General features: G+C 45.3%; 1 protein-coding gene across 4 annotated transcripts in view; it reads left to right on the forward strand.

Moving 5' to 3' along the window:
- Positions 1-18,301, forward strand: part of DCC (DCC netrin 1 receptor) — a 620,811-nt gene that overhangs the window by 269,733 nt on the left and 332,777 nt on the right. For all 4 annotated transcript variants that reach the window (XM_075489027.1, XM_075489028.1, XM_075489029.1 and 1 more), the window contains exon 3: positions 9,808-10,092. In XM_075489027.1, the coding sequence (XP_075345142.1) occupies positions 9,808-10,092 (285 nt within the window). The remainder of the gene's footprint in view (positions 1-9,807; positions 10,093-18,301) is intronic.

Below are 18,301 nucleotides of genomic sequence, written 5' to 3' on the forward strand. Positions count from 1 at the left end.
GGCTTTGAACCTTCTCGGGGTCTGGAATGAGATGAGACAGACCTAAAGCGTGGTTTCTTGAAGCGTGTCAGATAATGGTCTAGAGAAAAGATAAACTTTTAGGTTTGTTTTTTTTTTTTTCCCCCCCTCCTCGTCTTTTGAACTGTGTTGCAGCACTTGAGAGAATGCATTCCCCTCTGGCATAGTTCAACCTATCAAGGACTGAGCTGCTTCGCATCCCGTGGGTTTGCGTACAACGTCTAAACACCTTGTTGGTCTCATTTTTATTAATGCTGTAAGGTATTCCCAACCCATGCTTGTAGAGTCGGCGGCTTGATATTCATACTCTTGGAAGTTTGTCCAAACTAAGTTCCCTGACCTGTAGCGTTCCTTTAATCACTAGTGATGTGTCTTGCCCCTGGGCAACTGCGGTTAGGTTTAGCAGAAAAAGTGGCTTTCAAAGATTTTCACCAGGCAAGAGCCATGAAAATGGATGCCCATTAGAAGCATAAAATAGCTGAAAGTAAGGAAAATGGACAGCAGCCAGAACTTCTCAGGTGCTGCATTTGCATCTTTCTAGTCCAACGTTCCCCATCTTCTTCATTTATTTATGACCCCCTTGCACAATCTTCTCGGCGTCTTCTCCTGAGCAACCCCAGTGCTTGGGCTGTCTGGCCTCTTTCTCTGCATTCAGGCATTTAAGAAAGAGCCACGTATACCTTGCACGCTTATACATCGCACCCTGAGTGTGCGAGATGCCCTATGCTTGCACTCGATGAGTTAAAATAAATGTCCCCTTGTGCTTGCGTCTGAAGCTTTTGAAATCTCTGATGGATCTTCCTTCTCGCAAGAGTTTGTTCCACGGTCTGTCCCAGTCCTTGAGATAGTCTGGTCTTCAGCACAAGCGGGATGAATGTCTGCTGAAAATGAGTGGTATTTGACAATTGAGAGTTTTGAATTGATCTTTTCTTTAAATAGATATCGCGAGCCTGTGCCGTTAAGTGCCTTAAACTAGAGGGCTGAGGCCTTGAACTTGATTTGATCTTCTATGGATAGTCGGCGGAGGAGAGAGCAGGGAAGCAGCCCTTTGCTGTGAGTTGCATTAGTAGTAATTTATATACGTTCTGGCTCTTCAAAACACTGCAGAAGGATAGTCCGTGAGCCGGGGTAGGGGAGAGGAAGGGAACATACATAAACGCTGTCCCTGCTGTCTAGGCAGAATTTGTTATTCATGGTGGCAGAGTCCTACCCCTCCTTTCTCTGAACAGATTGACCTTCGATATGTCAGAACTGGTCTGTCACATCAGAAACATCTACTGCCATCGCTGGAGAATAAACCACGGTTCACCTCGCATTAGACATTTCCGATTTCTGAAAGAGGAGGCTCAAAGCAGACAGCCCGATTCAGAAGCCGCAGAGGATGGGGTTTGCGTGGCAGAGAGGTTTGTGGTGGTCTTGTAGACCACGCTAACGCTTACTGCGACTGCTGGGGTAACTAGTGCTGTCGTGCCGTGCAAGGTTCACTTGGGTAATGGCTTGCCGGGGCATTCGGTGCCGATTCGACGCAGTTTCAGCTCTGGCTGCTGCTGTCCCCTGGTACCGCTCAGCTCGGTGCTGTCGGTGGTAGCCCGGGAGCAATCCCTGCTCGTTGGAGGCAGGGACAACTGCCTTGCTTGTTCTTTCTTCCTCCGAGTTGGGGACACCTCTGTCCTGCTTGAGGATTCTGTTCGTTTATTGGAAGGTGTGGCTGGAGTTACACCTAATTACTCTGAAGGTCTTTTCGAGGTGGTTCTGAAGCACTTTAAATGAGGCAAGTCACAAAAATATCATGTTACGTTTGCAGACTGTTATATCAAGAGATGGCTGGTCCTCTCAGGGCATCTTTATCCTACTTCCGCAGTGCTTTATGAAAGCAAAGTCACCGCTCCAAGTGTGGGGCATTAAATACAACGGACTAAACGATGCTAGGACCAGCGAACTCCCAGTGCGTGGCACGCAAATGAGAGCGCCTGCGTTTTTTATGATTTTCATTAGAGATTTTGAAGTATGGCCCTTTTTAGATCCTTCAGCAATAAAAAAAAAAAGAGGCCTATTTTCTTCTTGCTTATTTCCTGTTTGAGGAGCAGATTTGATGCTTTCATTGGCGACTGGCGGGAAGCCTGTTCTGCTCGCTGGCTGCAAGCCACGAGTGCTGGCAAGAGCAGCCGCCAGGAAGATGAAGAGATTTACACCCTCTGATTTGTGTATTAACAGGGGCAAAGCCGTAGGTGGGCTTGTCGGCGGATGATAAAAATTGCGGGTACTATTTCTTTTCCCCACGCAGGTGTATCGTGCTACCGTGAATGACAGGGAGTTACTCTCCCAGAGATTCGGTATATCACGTAGGCTTGTTAATAAATATTAGCGGGTTTGTTGCTTTGAGTGTCTACTATGTTTTACCCCCTTCTCTTTGAGAAATCAGCAAATAGTCTTAAGCTGTGGCTATAACTTGTAGAAATTGTGAGAGAGGACCTAGATCCAACCCCGTAGAGAGCTATAGGTGAGGAGCCGTGGAGATTCGTGTTTTGCCTGTGGCCGTAAGAAGGTCCTAGTTGCAAGGCGTGATCTTTGAAGAATGACAAATTTGGTTCTCGTGAACTCTGAAATGCTGAAAAACCTGGATAACGAAGAGAAAAGCAATCTTGAGGCTCGTACTTGAATGCTTCAGTTAAAATTGAAAATTTTGTTGTCCTGAATGTATCCTGCGTGTGTGGGATGTTCAGGCACATCGGCTTTGTGCCGGTGCTTTGAATTGGAAAGAAAGATCTGTGAAGACTAACTAGAACTGACCATGAAGGCATTGAATCCTTGATGAAAGTCCCCCTACAGCATAAATATGTGGATGGAAAAAATAGATTGTTTCCATGCGTTATGCTGAGCAAAGCCAGCAAGCGAGCCGCATAAAAGGTGACAAGTAAATTAGATTTTAAATTTTTTGCAGTTTTGATAATCTGAGCTGACATCAGTATCACAGGTTAGGGAAAAGTCTTTTTCAGAAAAATAAGTTCATTTATTTCCTGTGATAGGTAAGAGGCATCAAAGGGCAGATCCTGGCTCCATCTTCCTTCAGCTAGCCTTTCTTGGTGGAATTAGATTGCTGCCAAGAGTTGGTGCTGTAATATTTGTAATGGACCGTACGTGCTGGGAGAGAATTGCTGTGCTGGAGGAGAGCTCGATGTGCCCCCGTACTAAAAAAGGGGAAATTTTCTTCCTGCGTGGGATGTTCTGAATTTTCTATTTGTGAGTTATGGTTTCTAGCTCATCTACAGTGAGTTCGACAGCACTTGTGTGAACGTGTCCATGTGAGAGTAGGGCTGATGAAGGAATAGATGGCTTCTGACCTTCCTCTCCACGTGGTTTAAGAGGAGACGTGGTGGCTCTCCTGGCGTTATATGAGGAATCCGATCTAATAGTAAACTATCAGGATTAAAATCCCCTTAAAAGATGAGGGTGCCTGGGGAACGGGGGCAATTCCACAGCTAAGTAGCATCAGGGTTACAACACAGCTTACGCGTTCGAGCCTAAACTCTCCCCTAAGTCCTCGCTTGTATATCTATTTATATATATACTATTGCTTTTGCAGTCAGCTATAAAATCTGTGCCGTGTTTCTTTGACTTTGTTATAAGTTGACCCACTACGGAGATTCCCTCCGGAGCTGCGCGACTATTTGAGGTCAACGAAATTGTCCGCCTCCCCAAAGGGCTGCAGAGAGAGAAGTGCAGGGACTGCCCCTTTCCGTCTTCACAGCGGATCTCAGAGGGCTATCTAAAGACTAGAAGACTTCCCAGCACGAACGTCAAGAAGCGTTTTCCAGTATGATAATTGAACGCTAAATACAAGTTGCAGAGATAATTGTCTCGTCCTTAAATGTGTAGGCTAAAAAAAGCTATCACAGTTTGGCTCTCCTGAAATGAGGCCAAATGCTTTGCTTGGCTCGGAGTTTGGGCTGAATCTGACTGAAAGCATCTAAGCTGCTTTCGCTCCCCTGGCACGAAGCAGAACGAGTGACCCCTCAATCCAAAAGCAATGAGACGCATGCAAAGAGGACAGCAGACAAGCACGTTAAGTAGCTGGCTTTTTGACGCTTGTTCGATGAATCTTTAACATAATAGCGTCTGTTTAAACTTTTCCTTTATTGTTCTCTTTTTAGGGTATCTGGTGATGGTGGTCCCTAAGTTTTTTTTTTTTCCTTTGCAGGAAATACATTTTGAGCCCCTCTTCAGTAGAGCCCACAGGCTTGAATTTGTACTTCAAGCTCATTCCCTTACAAGGTTTTTTTCTCCTTTCTGCTGAAAAACTGAGAACTTGGCATGAACCTAACTTTCCTCTCCCCCCTTGGCTGTCCCTGAACCTTATTTCGGTTTGTTTCAGTTTGTGGGTACCCCAAAAGAAACGCCCTCTCAGTTTCATAGAAAGGAAGGAAATACTGATATATTTACAGAAGAGATTGGGAAAGCCTGGTTCAAACCCGTGCTTACCTTGGATTTCTCCTGTGACCTTGAGCAAGAAGTCAGTCACTGTAGGATCTCCTAAAGTCCCTAAAAAGCCCGAGGACCTCTCCTCAGTTAGAAGCTGCCACATTTTATAAGCTAGTGGGATGCCGGTTTCTGTGGCTTTGCCTTTTGATATTTTTAACGTGTGTCTTGGAGACTCGGTTCCTCATCTATGACATTGAAATGATATTATGTCTTGTTTACATAATCCAAATTAAAGACAGTGATGCGCTGAGATTGTGTGTATATATACACACACATATATATAAAATAATTGAAGTAATTGTGTACATAACTATGTACTTTGGTTAATCTGGAGCTATTTGGACCTGCCTGCCACTGTGCTTCGTAAGTAATTGCTTGGATCTCAATACGCGATTTCAATGCCAAGCCCGTGTTGATCCTTGTCTCCTGCAGGCAGGCCCATAGACCAGAGTCACCGTTGTTGGAAGTCTGACTTCTTAAATCAAACTTCCAGACTTTAGACTGTGTCTGTTCTCCCTTTGGTGGCAACTGCTGGATGCTCAGCGGCACAGAGAGCTGCTTTTTGGTATCTCCCCAGGGCTGCCATGGTGGGTTGCTGCAGAAATAACACCTGAGACCCGGGGGACACAAAAGAGAGCAAATTAGAGTCGTGTAAGTTTATTTCTAAGGACGCTGTGTTGCTCTCTGTCTCTGAAATTCTCAGTTTTCAAGATCTTATGTTTTGATGGAACAGTTCAGGGTACAGTTGATATGTGATGTTGACTATATTGTCATTACCCATAATTCATGTTCTTTCAAACAGCCGTGTTACCTTCTAGTGAAGTTTTGCTTACGTGCATCTCCGCAGTCAGGAGATATCAAGGCAATCGTATGTTCACATCATAAATCACAAGCGGCAGGGACCTGCAAATTCCTCGTTTCATGGTGTATTTGTATGCGATGTGATCTACCGGTGGGGACCGTGCCTGTGCATTGCGGTCAGAATCGCGGTACTTTGTGCTCAAGGGTGAAGTTTCACAGGATTTAAATATCTTCTGCGTAGTCAGAATACTGAGTGGGGTTTGTATTTAAAAAAAAGAAGATCCTGCCTTATTTGTAATGGTCGTGAGCTCTTAATTGACTAATCCCATCTGAGTATTAATACAATTAACATGTGGTCACCTAATTTAGGTAACCCCCATGGGTTCCCCAGCCAGGTGAAGACGAGGGATTCCTCTGCCTGTCTAGAGGAAAGCCCTGCTCTGCACTGAGTATGTAGGAAGCCTTGGGAGATGGGCGGTCTAATTTAGGCATAAAGGACAAATGCTCACACATTAACGACGTTGATATATTTTTAGCTTAGTATGTGAACTTGATGAAAATTGAGTGCTAACAAGAAAAGATCATCCATGGTATCGTGTAGACCACGCCGATGGCTGAAGCAGAGAGCAGCTGGAAATTGGGACTGTAGAGCAAATCAGCATCTCCTTGCTAAGATTTTGTGTTTCCTCTGGCATGCGTTGAGTATAGTTCCAGCTGGTGGTTGGTGAGTATTATTTGAAATATTCGGCTCCTAGCAGGCTGAAGTATTTCCAATATCAGACAGAAGGTTGAGGAGCGGTTGAACTTCTGTCCTGTTGAAAATAGGTAACGGTAAATAGGCCTATGATTACTTGATGCGTCGTCTTCTGGCCTCATCTGCTCTCGAAACACCGGCCAGCTTGCCTTCCTCGGCTTCTCAGACCTTCTTCTCCTTCGCTTTGCACCGAGGTGCCCTTTGTGGCAAATCGGTTTAACTTCCATCTATAGAAACGTTAACTGCCCAAATCTCATATATAAAAAATGCAAAGGCGTAAAATATCTTATTAATATTCATTGTATTGTAACATTGAAATCCTTCCCTTTGAATCCTCATTAGGCTGACAGCCGGCGCTAGGAGTGGCTGTCTGGTACCGTACTGCAGGAATTCCCTGGCTGGCAGTACTTTATAGAAATATTGATAAATGTATATTAGTAATTTGATTTCCCCCCTGATGAGTTTCTTCGAAATCAGAAATCTGAGTGTCCAGCTCTTCATCAGTTTTATCTCCTTGGAGATGGGTGGCTTCCAGTCCCATAAGATGGGGTTTGCAGCAAGAAGGGGAACAATTTATTTAGCTCCCGTTTCTATGACCAAACCCGAACGCCACGCCTGTACTTGGATTATTTGGTGAAGTCTGTAGGTCTTGTTCTGATACTTCTGCCGCACGTTACGCGGTGCAAATCTTTTCAGAATTGTAGATGGGAGCTAGCGAACAAAAAAAGAATATCGAGTGACTAAAGTCTAGCACCTTTTTGGAAGGCAGCCCGTGGAAGAGAGAATTAGACAGCAGTTTCTAAAATATTTACATTTCCAGAGTCACTCACCCATGCGCTCGCTCTTTCCTATTTTCTGAAGCAAGCAGAAGGAAATCGCTCTTTTTCATTACCTTGGTTTCTTGCCCTTCAGCTATTATGTGAATTGAAAGTGGGGGAAAAAAAAAAAGGTCTTGTCTTGATGTTAAGTAACCTTGCAGACTTTAATTTGAAACAAACAAAGCATTTAAAGCAGTTCTTCTCTGGGGGATTGTACTGAGTGCTACTAAATTGCTGAATATTTAATAGCTAAACATGTTCCAGACCCTGAGGTCTGTCCCCCAAATGATAAGCCTTTTTATTAAGTGAACTTTAATTGCTTAATAATTGGGTCTTCTGTAAGGAAAGATGGGGATCCTGATAGGCTGCCAGCCAGACTGCATGGTAAATCGGAGCTGGGTACCGCTTTCAATTCAGTTTCCTAAGTAGGTTTGGGTATAATCTGCGACCCTTCGGCTACGGAGCGAAGCATCGCCGAGGATCTGCGACGTTTAATTCCAGGGTCTGTCTTGGAAAGTGACTTTCTCAGAATGTATTTGCTGGTCCGTTCCCTTGAGCCAGCTCCCGACAACCTAAACATCTGTGTAGCTTCAAAAACAGTCTTTAAAATAAATCACCGTAAGCGAGGAGAGCCGTAAAGACCCAGGGATAGTTTTAAGATCTCATATATTGCGGGCCAGCAGAGAGATGAACGAGTTTCGAACGTAACCATGGAAAAAGGTGGTTAGTGTCTTTTCACTGGGACACAGCAAAAGGTTTTTTTGCAGTATCCTATCTGTTACGCATAGATTTTATTGTGTTTTTTTTTAAGCTTTAAAAGAAAAAGAGTTGAGATACCTGCAGAAAGGGAGGCGGTGCAGAGACGGGGCGAAGCGCGAGCTGGCTGTGCGCAGGGGCATGGCAGGTACGGTGCTGCCATGGAAAAAGAAAAGTCGTCCTTCTACGGCAATTCTTTTAGTCCTAGTTTTTACGGTAAATTGTTCGATTTAGCTGTCTTTCCTCCTAGAAAAGTCTGCAGTTTTCAACAGCTTTCCATCACTGTTCACGCCGCGTTTATCTTCAATTTATTTTTTTTAATTTTTTTTTTTTTTTTAATTAAAGTGTTGAACGCTTCTATTTTTCTAGCTTGCACCAGCTTTGCTGGGGGTGAAAAGCTGTTACTTGCGCGTCTGTGCCAATAGCTCGGCTGGAAAGTAGCATCCTCGCCCTAACGGGAACGTGCGCGAGGGTGCAGCGGGTGGCAGGGCTTGCGCGGATGGGGTTGGGAACGACTGCCTCTTCTTGACTCGCTTTGTTCATAGGCGTAACTTGTAAACACGGCAATTAGGAAATACAGCTGCCCACGCAACAGTAGATTCACGTAGGCTCTTTTTTCACGTGGGGAAATGCCGTCGGGAAGCCTTCCCTGAGACTGTTTCAGTCTTGCTAAAGCATTTCCGCGCTTCACCCCGTGGACGCGCTTCACCCCGTGGACACGCTTCACCCCATGGACACGCTTCACCCCATGGACGCGCTTGACCTGGGTTGCGAGATCTCCTCCTTGGGGATGCTCTGGGAGGTAGGAGCAACGTGGTTGAGGAAGAGAACTGAGACAAGAGATGGGTGGCCAAAACCACACCGGAAAATAGGTGTTTGAACCAGGGGATCAACTCGGGGCTCCCACTTAAATGTCTTTTTTGATACGTGATCGTTCCCCGGTACATTGCTGAACGTTTGGGGGGCATGTTTAATGTCTGGAAAGTTGGGGTCTTTATTCTTTGCTTCTTCAGCTTCTTAATAGCCTCTACTGCCAGCTCCTTTTTGAAAGCCTTCACTGCATACTGGCTGATATAATCGAAAATATACTTATTTCCTAGATATTTTTTTAGTTGCTTTTAGTGTCGTCTTTTAAGTTTTTCCGCTCTCAAACGCTTGGTGCGTGTTTGCACACGCTTTTGAGTGATCGTATTTACTGGTATGGCTTCAAATGGTCCCCACAGGCAGGCTAAAGCCAGAGTAGGTCCCCAAAATATGTCCACACCATCTCCAGCACATCCCTGATCCAAGCGGTTGCTTCAGCCTGCCTTCTTGATTTGTCCTTCTCATACTTGGCTGGAAAGAGGGCTGATTTTTTCTTTCCCCCCCTCCTTTTTTCTTTTATTTTCCTTCTTTGCAACTTTATCTATGCTATTTATAAAGCAACGATGCTGCCAGGTAATAAAGTTCATGCTCTTGACATCGTCTTTCACCTGCACTTTGAATCTTGCAGACCGTGTCCTGTTCTTGCTGGGTTTTTCTTCTGTAGCACGTGAAGGACGTGGTCCTCGTGTTTTTGCACCAAGTGAGGCTGGGGCATCTGAGGGTTGTGCAACGAAAGCTCCCAGCTCTGCTCTCCTGCCCTTGCGAGTCAACGTTTCATGGAAAAAACAGACACAGGCCGTTCCTCCTTTGAAGTATTTGATTATGTGACCCGAGTAATTTATTTAGCAGGGGCTTTTTGGAGTATTTTTTCTTTTTATTTGGGAGGAAGGGCTTAGGGAAGGAGAAATACAGCAAGACGCGACTGTAACATTTTCCTAACCTTACAGAGGTTTAGTTGTGCTTTCCTTTGAATGCCACCCTGTTCGGAACAGTGTGTCTTGCGTGATAGCGTATCTGTACTTTGTTCAAGTTGTTTCTGAGTGGGTTTGTAAGTACCAGGTGCAATTTTTTACTCTTTATGTTGATAACACATCTTTTCTTTGCTGTTAATGACTGTCATTTACAAAAGAAAGTGTTAGTCACCCCGCCATTATAGCGATCTCCAAGTAGTTTTCAGAATATCACATAATTTTTTTTATTTTTTTTTTTTAGTCTGGATTGTTAACAAGATCCAAATCAGCATGGAAACAGTGTGCAACTTCTATTTTCAGCAGCTATATAATGGCTTTTTTTTTTTTTTTTTGCTTGTGTTTGCAGGACCACTGAGGTTTCTTTCCCAGACAGAATCTGTCACGGCTTTTGCAGGAGACACCATTCTGCTGAAGTGTGAAGTTGTTGGGGAGCCCATGCCCGTAGTGCACTGGCAGCGAAACCAGGAGGACTTGTTCCCGAGCCCGGCCGACACGCGGGTGGCCGTCCTGCCCTCCGGAGCTTTACAGATCAGCAGGGTTCAGCATGGAGACAGCGGGATCTACAGATGCTTGGCGAAAAACCCAGCCAGTTCTCGAACTGGCAACGATGCAGAAGTCAGAGTTTTGGCAGGTAAGAGCTGGACCCTTCTAGACCGCTTTTCTCTCTTGTCTGGTCGTGTCCTTTGGTTCTCTGAGAGAGCAGTCACTCCTCCTGGGGCAGCTAGGCTGATTTATCCCACTTTCTTTCCAGTTACTTCTACAAGCTTCCAAGTTCTTCTTCACATGGAAGAGCCTGGAGACCTTTAGAAGCAGTTGGATGCAAAGGTGAGGAGTTGACACCTTAGGAAAGTATTCATGCTGCCTGACTTCAAGTACCAAATTTAGATATGTACGAAGCTGCTCTCTTTGACAAGGTCAACGGAGAGAGACCAGAGCTTCCCAGCTCACCGTGTTGGTGAGAGCACTGGAATTCTTTTCCCAGAGCGCTCTCTGGAAGAGCTCCTCTCGCTCCATCGACTGAAAGGCAATCTGTTGGGACTAGCTGCTGAATTTACCTACTCAAAGTTAGGTTGCTTGGATACTTCGGCGCCTGATGTGATCTGCCAAGTTGCTCAGACCGCAGTTTGGGATCTGACGCAGTTTAACTCTGACAGAAAATGTTCCTAAATTCGTGGCCAAGTAAACATCTTGCTCTCCTTCTTAATAAACTCATCAGCTAAATAGATGGTTACCGCTGCAGTTTAGTATCAAAAGCTGAGCACCAAAAGAGTGCTTTGAAAAAGGTATTGCTGCCAAATCTCCTTCCCTTCTAGTTCTACACGCTAACACGTAACCACTAATTAAATGGGACAGGGATGATGTATTTTTAGAAATTTTTTTTTATGTATGTATTTTCTAGATAAGTGTTGTTGGTTTGCATGATTTCTCACTAAGTGAGAGGTAACTGAGCAGGATTCTCAGGCTTCTAAGAGGGTCCAAATGCTATAGAAATCGGGAAGGCTGGGATCACTCCTAGGGAAGAGTCCATATACTAACAACATGTGAAACTTGATGAGTTCATCCTCACTTCCAGGAGTGGTTTATAATAACTCTGGGATTTATTGCAGTGGAATTTGGGGGATTACAGTTTCTTCGGTGTTTGCGATTTGACACCAGTAGAAACAACCCCCCTGGCGCACCACCCCCAAACCAGGATTACAAACCAAAGCCCACGCCTCGCTTTCTGCTACACTAGTAGGTATTGATCCTTTTTAGAGCTGCAAAGCAAAATAACGGCCAGAACAGCTGGCAACAGGAGAAGGCCACGTCACCTGGAGTTACCTGCAGGTCTTTCCCTATTTTTTTGGTGACCAGAGTTTGCGGTCACCACCAAACCTCTGTAGCGTGGACCTATTCCCCGTTCGTTGGTTTATCTAACGGGGTGCTCCAGGGTGGATGGTCTTGGGGCTTCCAAGCTCACCGTGACCTTAGAGCCCTGTGCTGTCCCTTATGCATTGGGCAGCACTGAGGCACTCCTGCCTCTGTGGTTATTAATGGTGATCTGAGATCGTCATTTAAGCATTGGAAGAGGCTGCCCAGGGCAGTGGTTGGGTCCCCATCCCTGGAGGTATTTAAAAGCCGTTTGGCTGAGGTGCTTAGGGACATGGTGTAGTGGTGGGCTTGGCAGTGTTAGGTTTACGGTTGGACCTGATGCTCTTAAAGGTCTTTTCCAACCTATACCATTCTGTGATTCTGTGAGATCCATGGGGGAAACTTTTTTTTTTTTCAGCTGTCTTGATTAAAATTAAGAAAATCATAAAACTTATTATTTTAGACAGACCTGGAAGACTTCTCTCGGCCTCCTTGGCTTCTCAGAGTATTGTTAATTTGCCACGCATCTACATTTCTGATCACCTGTGGATGGATTATTGTTTCTTCCTTTTCCCAGTTTCGGTCATTAACATCCTGGCTAAATGGCCTCTCTCAGGCTGTGTATAGGAGAGGGGGGAATTAATTTATCTCTTCCCAGCATGTTAAAATTTTATACCAGGGAAACACTGGAGCAAATAATGAGGAAAATATATAACAAGGAACTAGTGGAGTCCATCAGACTTTGGCTTAGGGCAAGCAGCACAAGGTCTCATTTCAGGATAACGTGAGCAGACAGCAGCTCTTATAAGAAATGAGCGGTGCTCCTGAAACAAAAATTCAGATCTTATTGAGCCTCTTGGGAATTTTGTTCTCATGTGCACGCTTTGATGGTTCAGAGCTATCTGATACTTTGCTGCTAATTCTGCCTCTCCTGTTTTCGCTTGTTGGTAGAAATCTGTCTTCAGTTGCAGCTCTCCTCTTCCATAATTAGTGAAGGCAGAATACTCTTGTTGGCCTTTTTCCCCTGGTTAGTGGGGAGAAAAAAAAAAAAAAAATTCTTAAATCTTATTCAAAGGAATAGGCAACAAAACAAAAAGTGTAGGTAGTATATCATAATCCTGTATTTTTAAAATGCTGCTTCTTCCACAGGTAGTGGTTGTGATTTGTTTGAACCCACAGCGTATCTGTCAGGATTTGTGGCGAAACGGACCACAATCCTGGCAAATGATTTCTAATCTTCTCTACAGCTTCCAAAGAGACTGGAAGAAAAAAGAACGCGAGGGATAAACATCTGTAGTCATTTAGTTTCTTTAACTGAAGTGCCTGTGGCTTAAATACTTGATTTGACATTATGGTGGGCCTGGAGATACCTGTATCTCCTCTTGATAGAAAAATTCCTCATCTGACCTTATACAGCTTAGAAAACCAAAATACTTGGGTGAAGAAATTACTGATTTCCTGGACAAAAAAGTAAAAGTCACCCTACCAGACCCAAACCTGTCGTTTAACTCACCATGTAAATGAAGGAATAGTTGAGCCTTCAACCTCCGTTACTAAAGAGAAGTGGTTTGTAGGTGCGTGAATGTGTCTGGCGGGGTAGGGGAAAGCACTGAGCAGGAAATTTTTACTTTGGTAACTAAAAAACACTTTACAAGTGACCATTTGCAAGTGTGTGTCCTATGTGTGGTTTGATTCTGCCAGGGGAAGCTCTGGAAGGAGCCGATTCTCCCTCCAGCACATCAATAAACACATTTTACAAACAGCTCCAGCTTTGCTAAATTCTTCATCAGAAACTATGTGCCCGTAGAAGTACACGGGCCATATGAGAACGGATTTTGAAGAGCGTGTATAAAAAAAGCTTGACAAACCTGAGCAAAAGTGGTGGTGAGTGGAGTTTACTCCAGTTGGTGGCCGGTCACAAGCGGTGTCCCCAGGGCTCTGTGCTGGGGCCAGTCCTGTTTAACATCTTTATCAATGATCTGGACGAAGGGATCGAGTGCACCCTCAGTCAGTTTGCAGACGACACCAAGTTGGGTGGGAGTGTTGATCTGCTGGAGGGTAGGAAGGCTCTGCAGAGGGACCTGGACAGGCTGGATCCATGGGCCCAGGCCAATTGTCTGAGGTTCAACAAGGCCAAGTGCTGGGTCCTGCACTTGGGCCACAGCAACCCCATGCAATGCTACAGGCTTGGGGAAGAGTGGCTGGAAAGCTGCCCGGCAGAGAAGGACCTGGGGGTGTTGGTCAACAGCCGCCTGAATATGAGCCAGCAGTGTGCCCAGGTGGCCAAGAAGGCCAGTGGCATCCTGGCTTGTGTCGGAAGTCGTGTGGCCAGCAGGAGTAGGGCAGTGACCGTGCCCCTGGACTGGGCACTGGTGAGGCCGCACCTCGAATGCTGTGTTCAGTGCTGGGCCCCTCACTCCCAGAGAGACATGGAGGGGCTGGAGCGTGTCCAGAGAAGGGCAACGGAGCTGGGGAAGGGTCTGGAGCACAAGGCTGATGGGGAGCGGCTGAGGGCCCTGGGCTTGTTCAGCCTGGAGAAAAGGAGGCTGAGGGGAGACCTCCTCGCTCTCTACAACTGCCTGAAAGGAGGCTGTCGAGAGGTGGGGTCGGTCTCTTCTCCCAGGTAACAAGCCATAGGACGAGAGGAAATGGCCTCCAGTTGTGCCAGGGAGGTTTAGACTGGATATTGGGGAATTTTCCTTCACGGAAAGGGTTGTCCAGCATTGGAAGAGGCTGCCCAGGGCAGTGGTGGAGTCCCCATCCCTGGAGGTATTTGAAGGACGTTTGGCTGAGGTGCTTAGGGACATGGTGTAGTGGTGGGCTTGGCAGTGTTAGGTTTATGGTTGGACCTGATGCTCTTAAAGGTCTTTTCCAACCTATACCATTCTGTGATTCTGTGAAAACTTTTGAGGAGTTTTTAATGTGTCAGGTTTTATGTATTGCTCTTAATTTTAAGAGTACCCATCACAGCTTTTTGCAGAAAGCTCATTTCAAATGCACGTTTTTTCACCTTTCTAATTGAAGTGCTCTTCTTTTCTCTGGGGTCCAGAAACTTAATCCCAGGTGAACAGTTCTAGCAAATACTGAAAACATGAAGAAATACGTATTCAGATAACAGCATGCACTCAGCTAATTAATTTAGAGGGAATAATGCTACTGTAAGGGGGGAAAAAAAAAAAAGAAAAGCAAAAGATCTTGTACACGCCAGGACTAAGGAATTAATTCTTAGCCGAATTCATTGCTTCTGTGAATTAATGAGTCTGTTTCTTTGGGAGGTCTGTACACTTCAGAAATACAGATGACATTTTAAAAGCAAAAGTTGAGTAGTTTGGTGCCTGAAAGCTATTAATCCTCTATTTATAAATAATAATCCTGCATTTATCATTAGCCGTTCAAGTAATCTGCCGCTGTAGTATTGTCTGTTATGGGGGTTCCTTCTCTCTCGCCGAGCTTGTCGTCTGAGCTGCAGCGCAAGATAACGGTAACAATATCCTGTAATTCCTTCATATTTAATGCGAACAGTTTGCTTGCTGCCGTGTGATTCAGCTCCTTCCTTGGGGTTGCGCTTCCGAGGAGAGAAGGATAACAGCAGCCAAAAGGAGCGAATTGAAATGGGTCCCACGAGAAGGAATTAGGAGAGGTTGATGGTTCTGTTTAAGTAACTGCGCACAACAGAAGTTGCCTCGTGAGCTCCGGCTTGCTTGAGTGCCTCCGCTTTGTGGAAGAGCAATTGCAATGTTAGAATTATAGAAATAGAGCGTAACATTGGGGTGCGGACGGTTTTGCAGTTACCACTCTCTTAGCTTGATTTTGAATAGTCATGTGAATACAGGAAGCACCTTGTCTGAGGACGTCGGATTTGGTAAGCGTAGGGGAAATGAAAGGAATGGAGTATACTGAATTGTGGTGTTTGGTATGAGTTTGTTTAATTTGAGTTTTATAGTTAAATGTAGTCTTGAGGAAGGTCTGGTGAAGCTCACGCACGCAATCTTTGAAGCTCAGCCATCAGTGCCTCATGCAACGCATTGAGCTGTAGTCACTTGTAAAGTGTCTGTTGAAGACACTTGTTTTCAAAGGCTGGTTCTGTTTAATATCTTTATCAGTGATCTGGACGAGGGGATCGAGTGGACCCTCAGTCAGTTTGCAGATGACACCAAGTTGTGCAGGAGTGTTGATCTGCTGGAGGGGAGGAAGGCTCTGCAGAGGGACCTGGACAGGCTGGATCCATGGGCTGGGGGCAATTGTATGGGGTTCAACAAGGCCAAGTGCTGGGTCCTGCTCTTGGGCCACAGCAACCCCATGCAACGCTACAGGTTGGGGAAAAGTGGCTGGAAAGCTGCCCGGCAGAGAAGGACCTGGGGGTGTTGGTCGACAGCCGCCTGAATGTGAGCCAGCAGTGGGCCCAGGTGGCCAAGAAGGCCAGTGGCATCCTGGCTTGTGTCAGAAGTCGTGTGGCCAGCAGGAGCAGGGCAGTGACCGTGCCCCTGGACTGGGCACTGGTGAGGCCGCACCTCGAATGCTGTGTTCAGTGCTGGGCCCCTCACTCCCAGAGAGACATTGAGGGGCTGGAGCGTGTCCAGAGAAGGGCAACGGAGCTGGGGAAGGGTCTGGAGCACAAGGCTGATGGGGAGCGGCTGAGGGCCCTGGGCTTGTTCAGCCTGGAGAAAAGGAGGCTGAGGGGAGACCTCCTCGCTCTCTACAACGACCTGAAAGGAGGCTGTCGAGAGGTGGGGTCAGTCTCTTCTCCCAGGTAACAAGCCATAGGACGAGAGGAAATGGCCTCCAGTTGCGCCAGGGGAGGTTTAGACTGGATATTGGGAAATTTTCCTTCACGGAAAGGGTTGTCCAGCACTGGAAGAGGCTGCCCAGGGCAGTGGTGGAGTCCCCATCCCTGGAGGTATTTAAAGGACGTTTGGCTGAGGTGCTCAGGGACATGGTGTAGTGGTGGCCTTGGCAGTGTTAGGTTTACGGTTGGACTCGATGATCTTAAAGGTCTTTTCCAACCTGTATGATTCTGTGAGCTTGTATCAGGTGCAGAGAGAACTTACAGATTTCTTCTCATCTTTTACAGCCTGGGAGGATCCCTGTGTTGATGTACGTTCCCTAACAGCCAGTAATTGTCTAAATCAGGTCTTTACCTTATTCTTAACCTCAACAGCTAGTGTTTAACAGTGTTTATTCTTAGATTTCTAACAGCTGTGGCCCACTTAAATCCTGAATTGTGAATATTTTTTTTTTAATTCTAACCAATTTCACGTTTATGTTCTCCAGTTCCTATTTCTGATTAGCTGCCCTTGTTCTGATTAGTCCATATAAACCCCAACCAAACAAGACCAAAAAAAACCCCCAAACAAAAGCCCCAACAAAAAAAAAGTGTCGTTTATAGATGTAGAAATTGCAGGGGTGATGCACGACACCAGGTCCCCTTCACCGATGGATCTAGATCGTGGTATAAGCTGAACTCGTTTGCACCGCGGGTATTTGGATGCTCGTTTACCAGCGAGGTGATGCACGCAAGCGCGCGAAGCCTCTGCTTAGAGCTAAGGATGTTTTGGAAGGCATTTCTGATACCAGCAATCTGAATCTGAATACCAGCTTGCAGTTTGAGGCCGTAGCCGAAGCAGTGAATCTTGATAAATTAATAGTAATTCAGAAAAGAACTATCGTCGTTTCCTGTACGTAGCCTGCCTATTGGTAAAAACACGTGGAAATTCTGTACTTTATCCAGGAGGTCTTTATAGACTTGCTGTTAGTGTGCTCTGTAAGCACTTATTTGGGGGAAAAGGCTCTTTAATCGGCAGGGTTTTTATGAACTGGGTGAAGAACTAATGACTGGAAACCTGAAGCTTTATTCTTGCACGGAGAAAAAAGTTTAATGCTTAAAACCCGTAGTAGCCAGTGGAACTGTTTATTTTTGTACCGCGTTTTCCATCGATTGCGTTTAAGTCAAGGTTGGATTTTTAGTCGCTGCTCCTCCTGCCTTTCCAACCGAGCAACAAACGGATCAAAAGCCTTGTCCTGAGCAGCACACCCGGCATAGGCATCACTTGTGCTGCTAAATGGGTATAATTTCTATTAAAGGTTTCTTTTTTACCTCATTAGGAGAGAACCATTTGGGCGGGGTATGCCCTATCCCAGAACATGCTGTGTTACTTAGCAATAGTGTAATTACTCTGATATATATATATATATTTTTTTTTTTTTAATTATTAGTAGTATTTGGATGGATTGGGGGAAAAAAATATTTTCTTGTTTGGTAAATATACCCTCCTAAGGTGTCATCTGTTAAATTCAAGTCAGTGCGAGACTATTCACATATGCACACGTGCTTTCCACGTGTATTCTTCCAGGGTAAATTCCTCCTTCCAAAAGATCCCGTTAAGAACTTGCAGTATCTGGGTTATCCCTCCTTCCAGCTGCCCAAATGAATAGCGTTGCTGAGGTCACTTTATAAGCTTAGCTATATTTTGACCTTTAACAACAACAAAAAAAAAGGTTAAATTTAAAATGCTTATTAATAATCCTGGCCAACGAGCTATTTTGCCTTTCTCTCCTAGATAAATCTGATTAGTGCTGAAGTAATCTCTTGCATAATACATATAAATAGCAGTTTCCCGTGTTCCAGCAGCTTGCCTAGTTGGAAATAAAAAGGAGCAGGCGGGCAGAGACGTATGTAGAGTCAGTGGGTCCTCCGAGCGAGGAGCTGGTCTCAAATCACTGCAATCACAAGGACGATAATATCTACTAAAGAGCTGTTTGCTCAACAGCACCCTGGCTCGTTGCCCGACGCGTGTTTTTATTTATGAAATATGCATAGAGCTTTCGGTGATTGCTCTAAATGGGACTGGTTTTAGTACTCCTATCTGAAGCAGAGGCTGAGTTCAGAACAAGGGCCTTGGTATTAAATGTAATTTATTTCTGAATGTATTTGAAAGCAGAAGTTGTTGTTGGTGGAAGGTTCGTGGTATATGATTAACCTTATGAAATGG

This window comes from Mycteria americana (genome assembly GCF_035582795.1).
Source record: "Mycteria americana isolate JAX WOST 10 ecotype Jacksonville Zoo and Gardens chromosome Z unlocalized genomic scaffold, USCA_MyAme_1.0 Scaffold_30, whole genome shotgun sequence".
In the NCBI taxonomy this organism is placed as follows: domain Eukaryota; kingdom Metazoa; phylum Chordata; class Aves; order Ciconiiformes; family Ciconiidae; genus Mycteria; species Mycteria americana.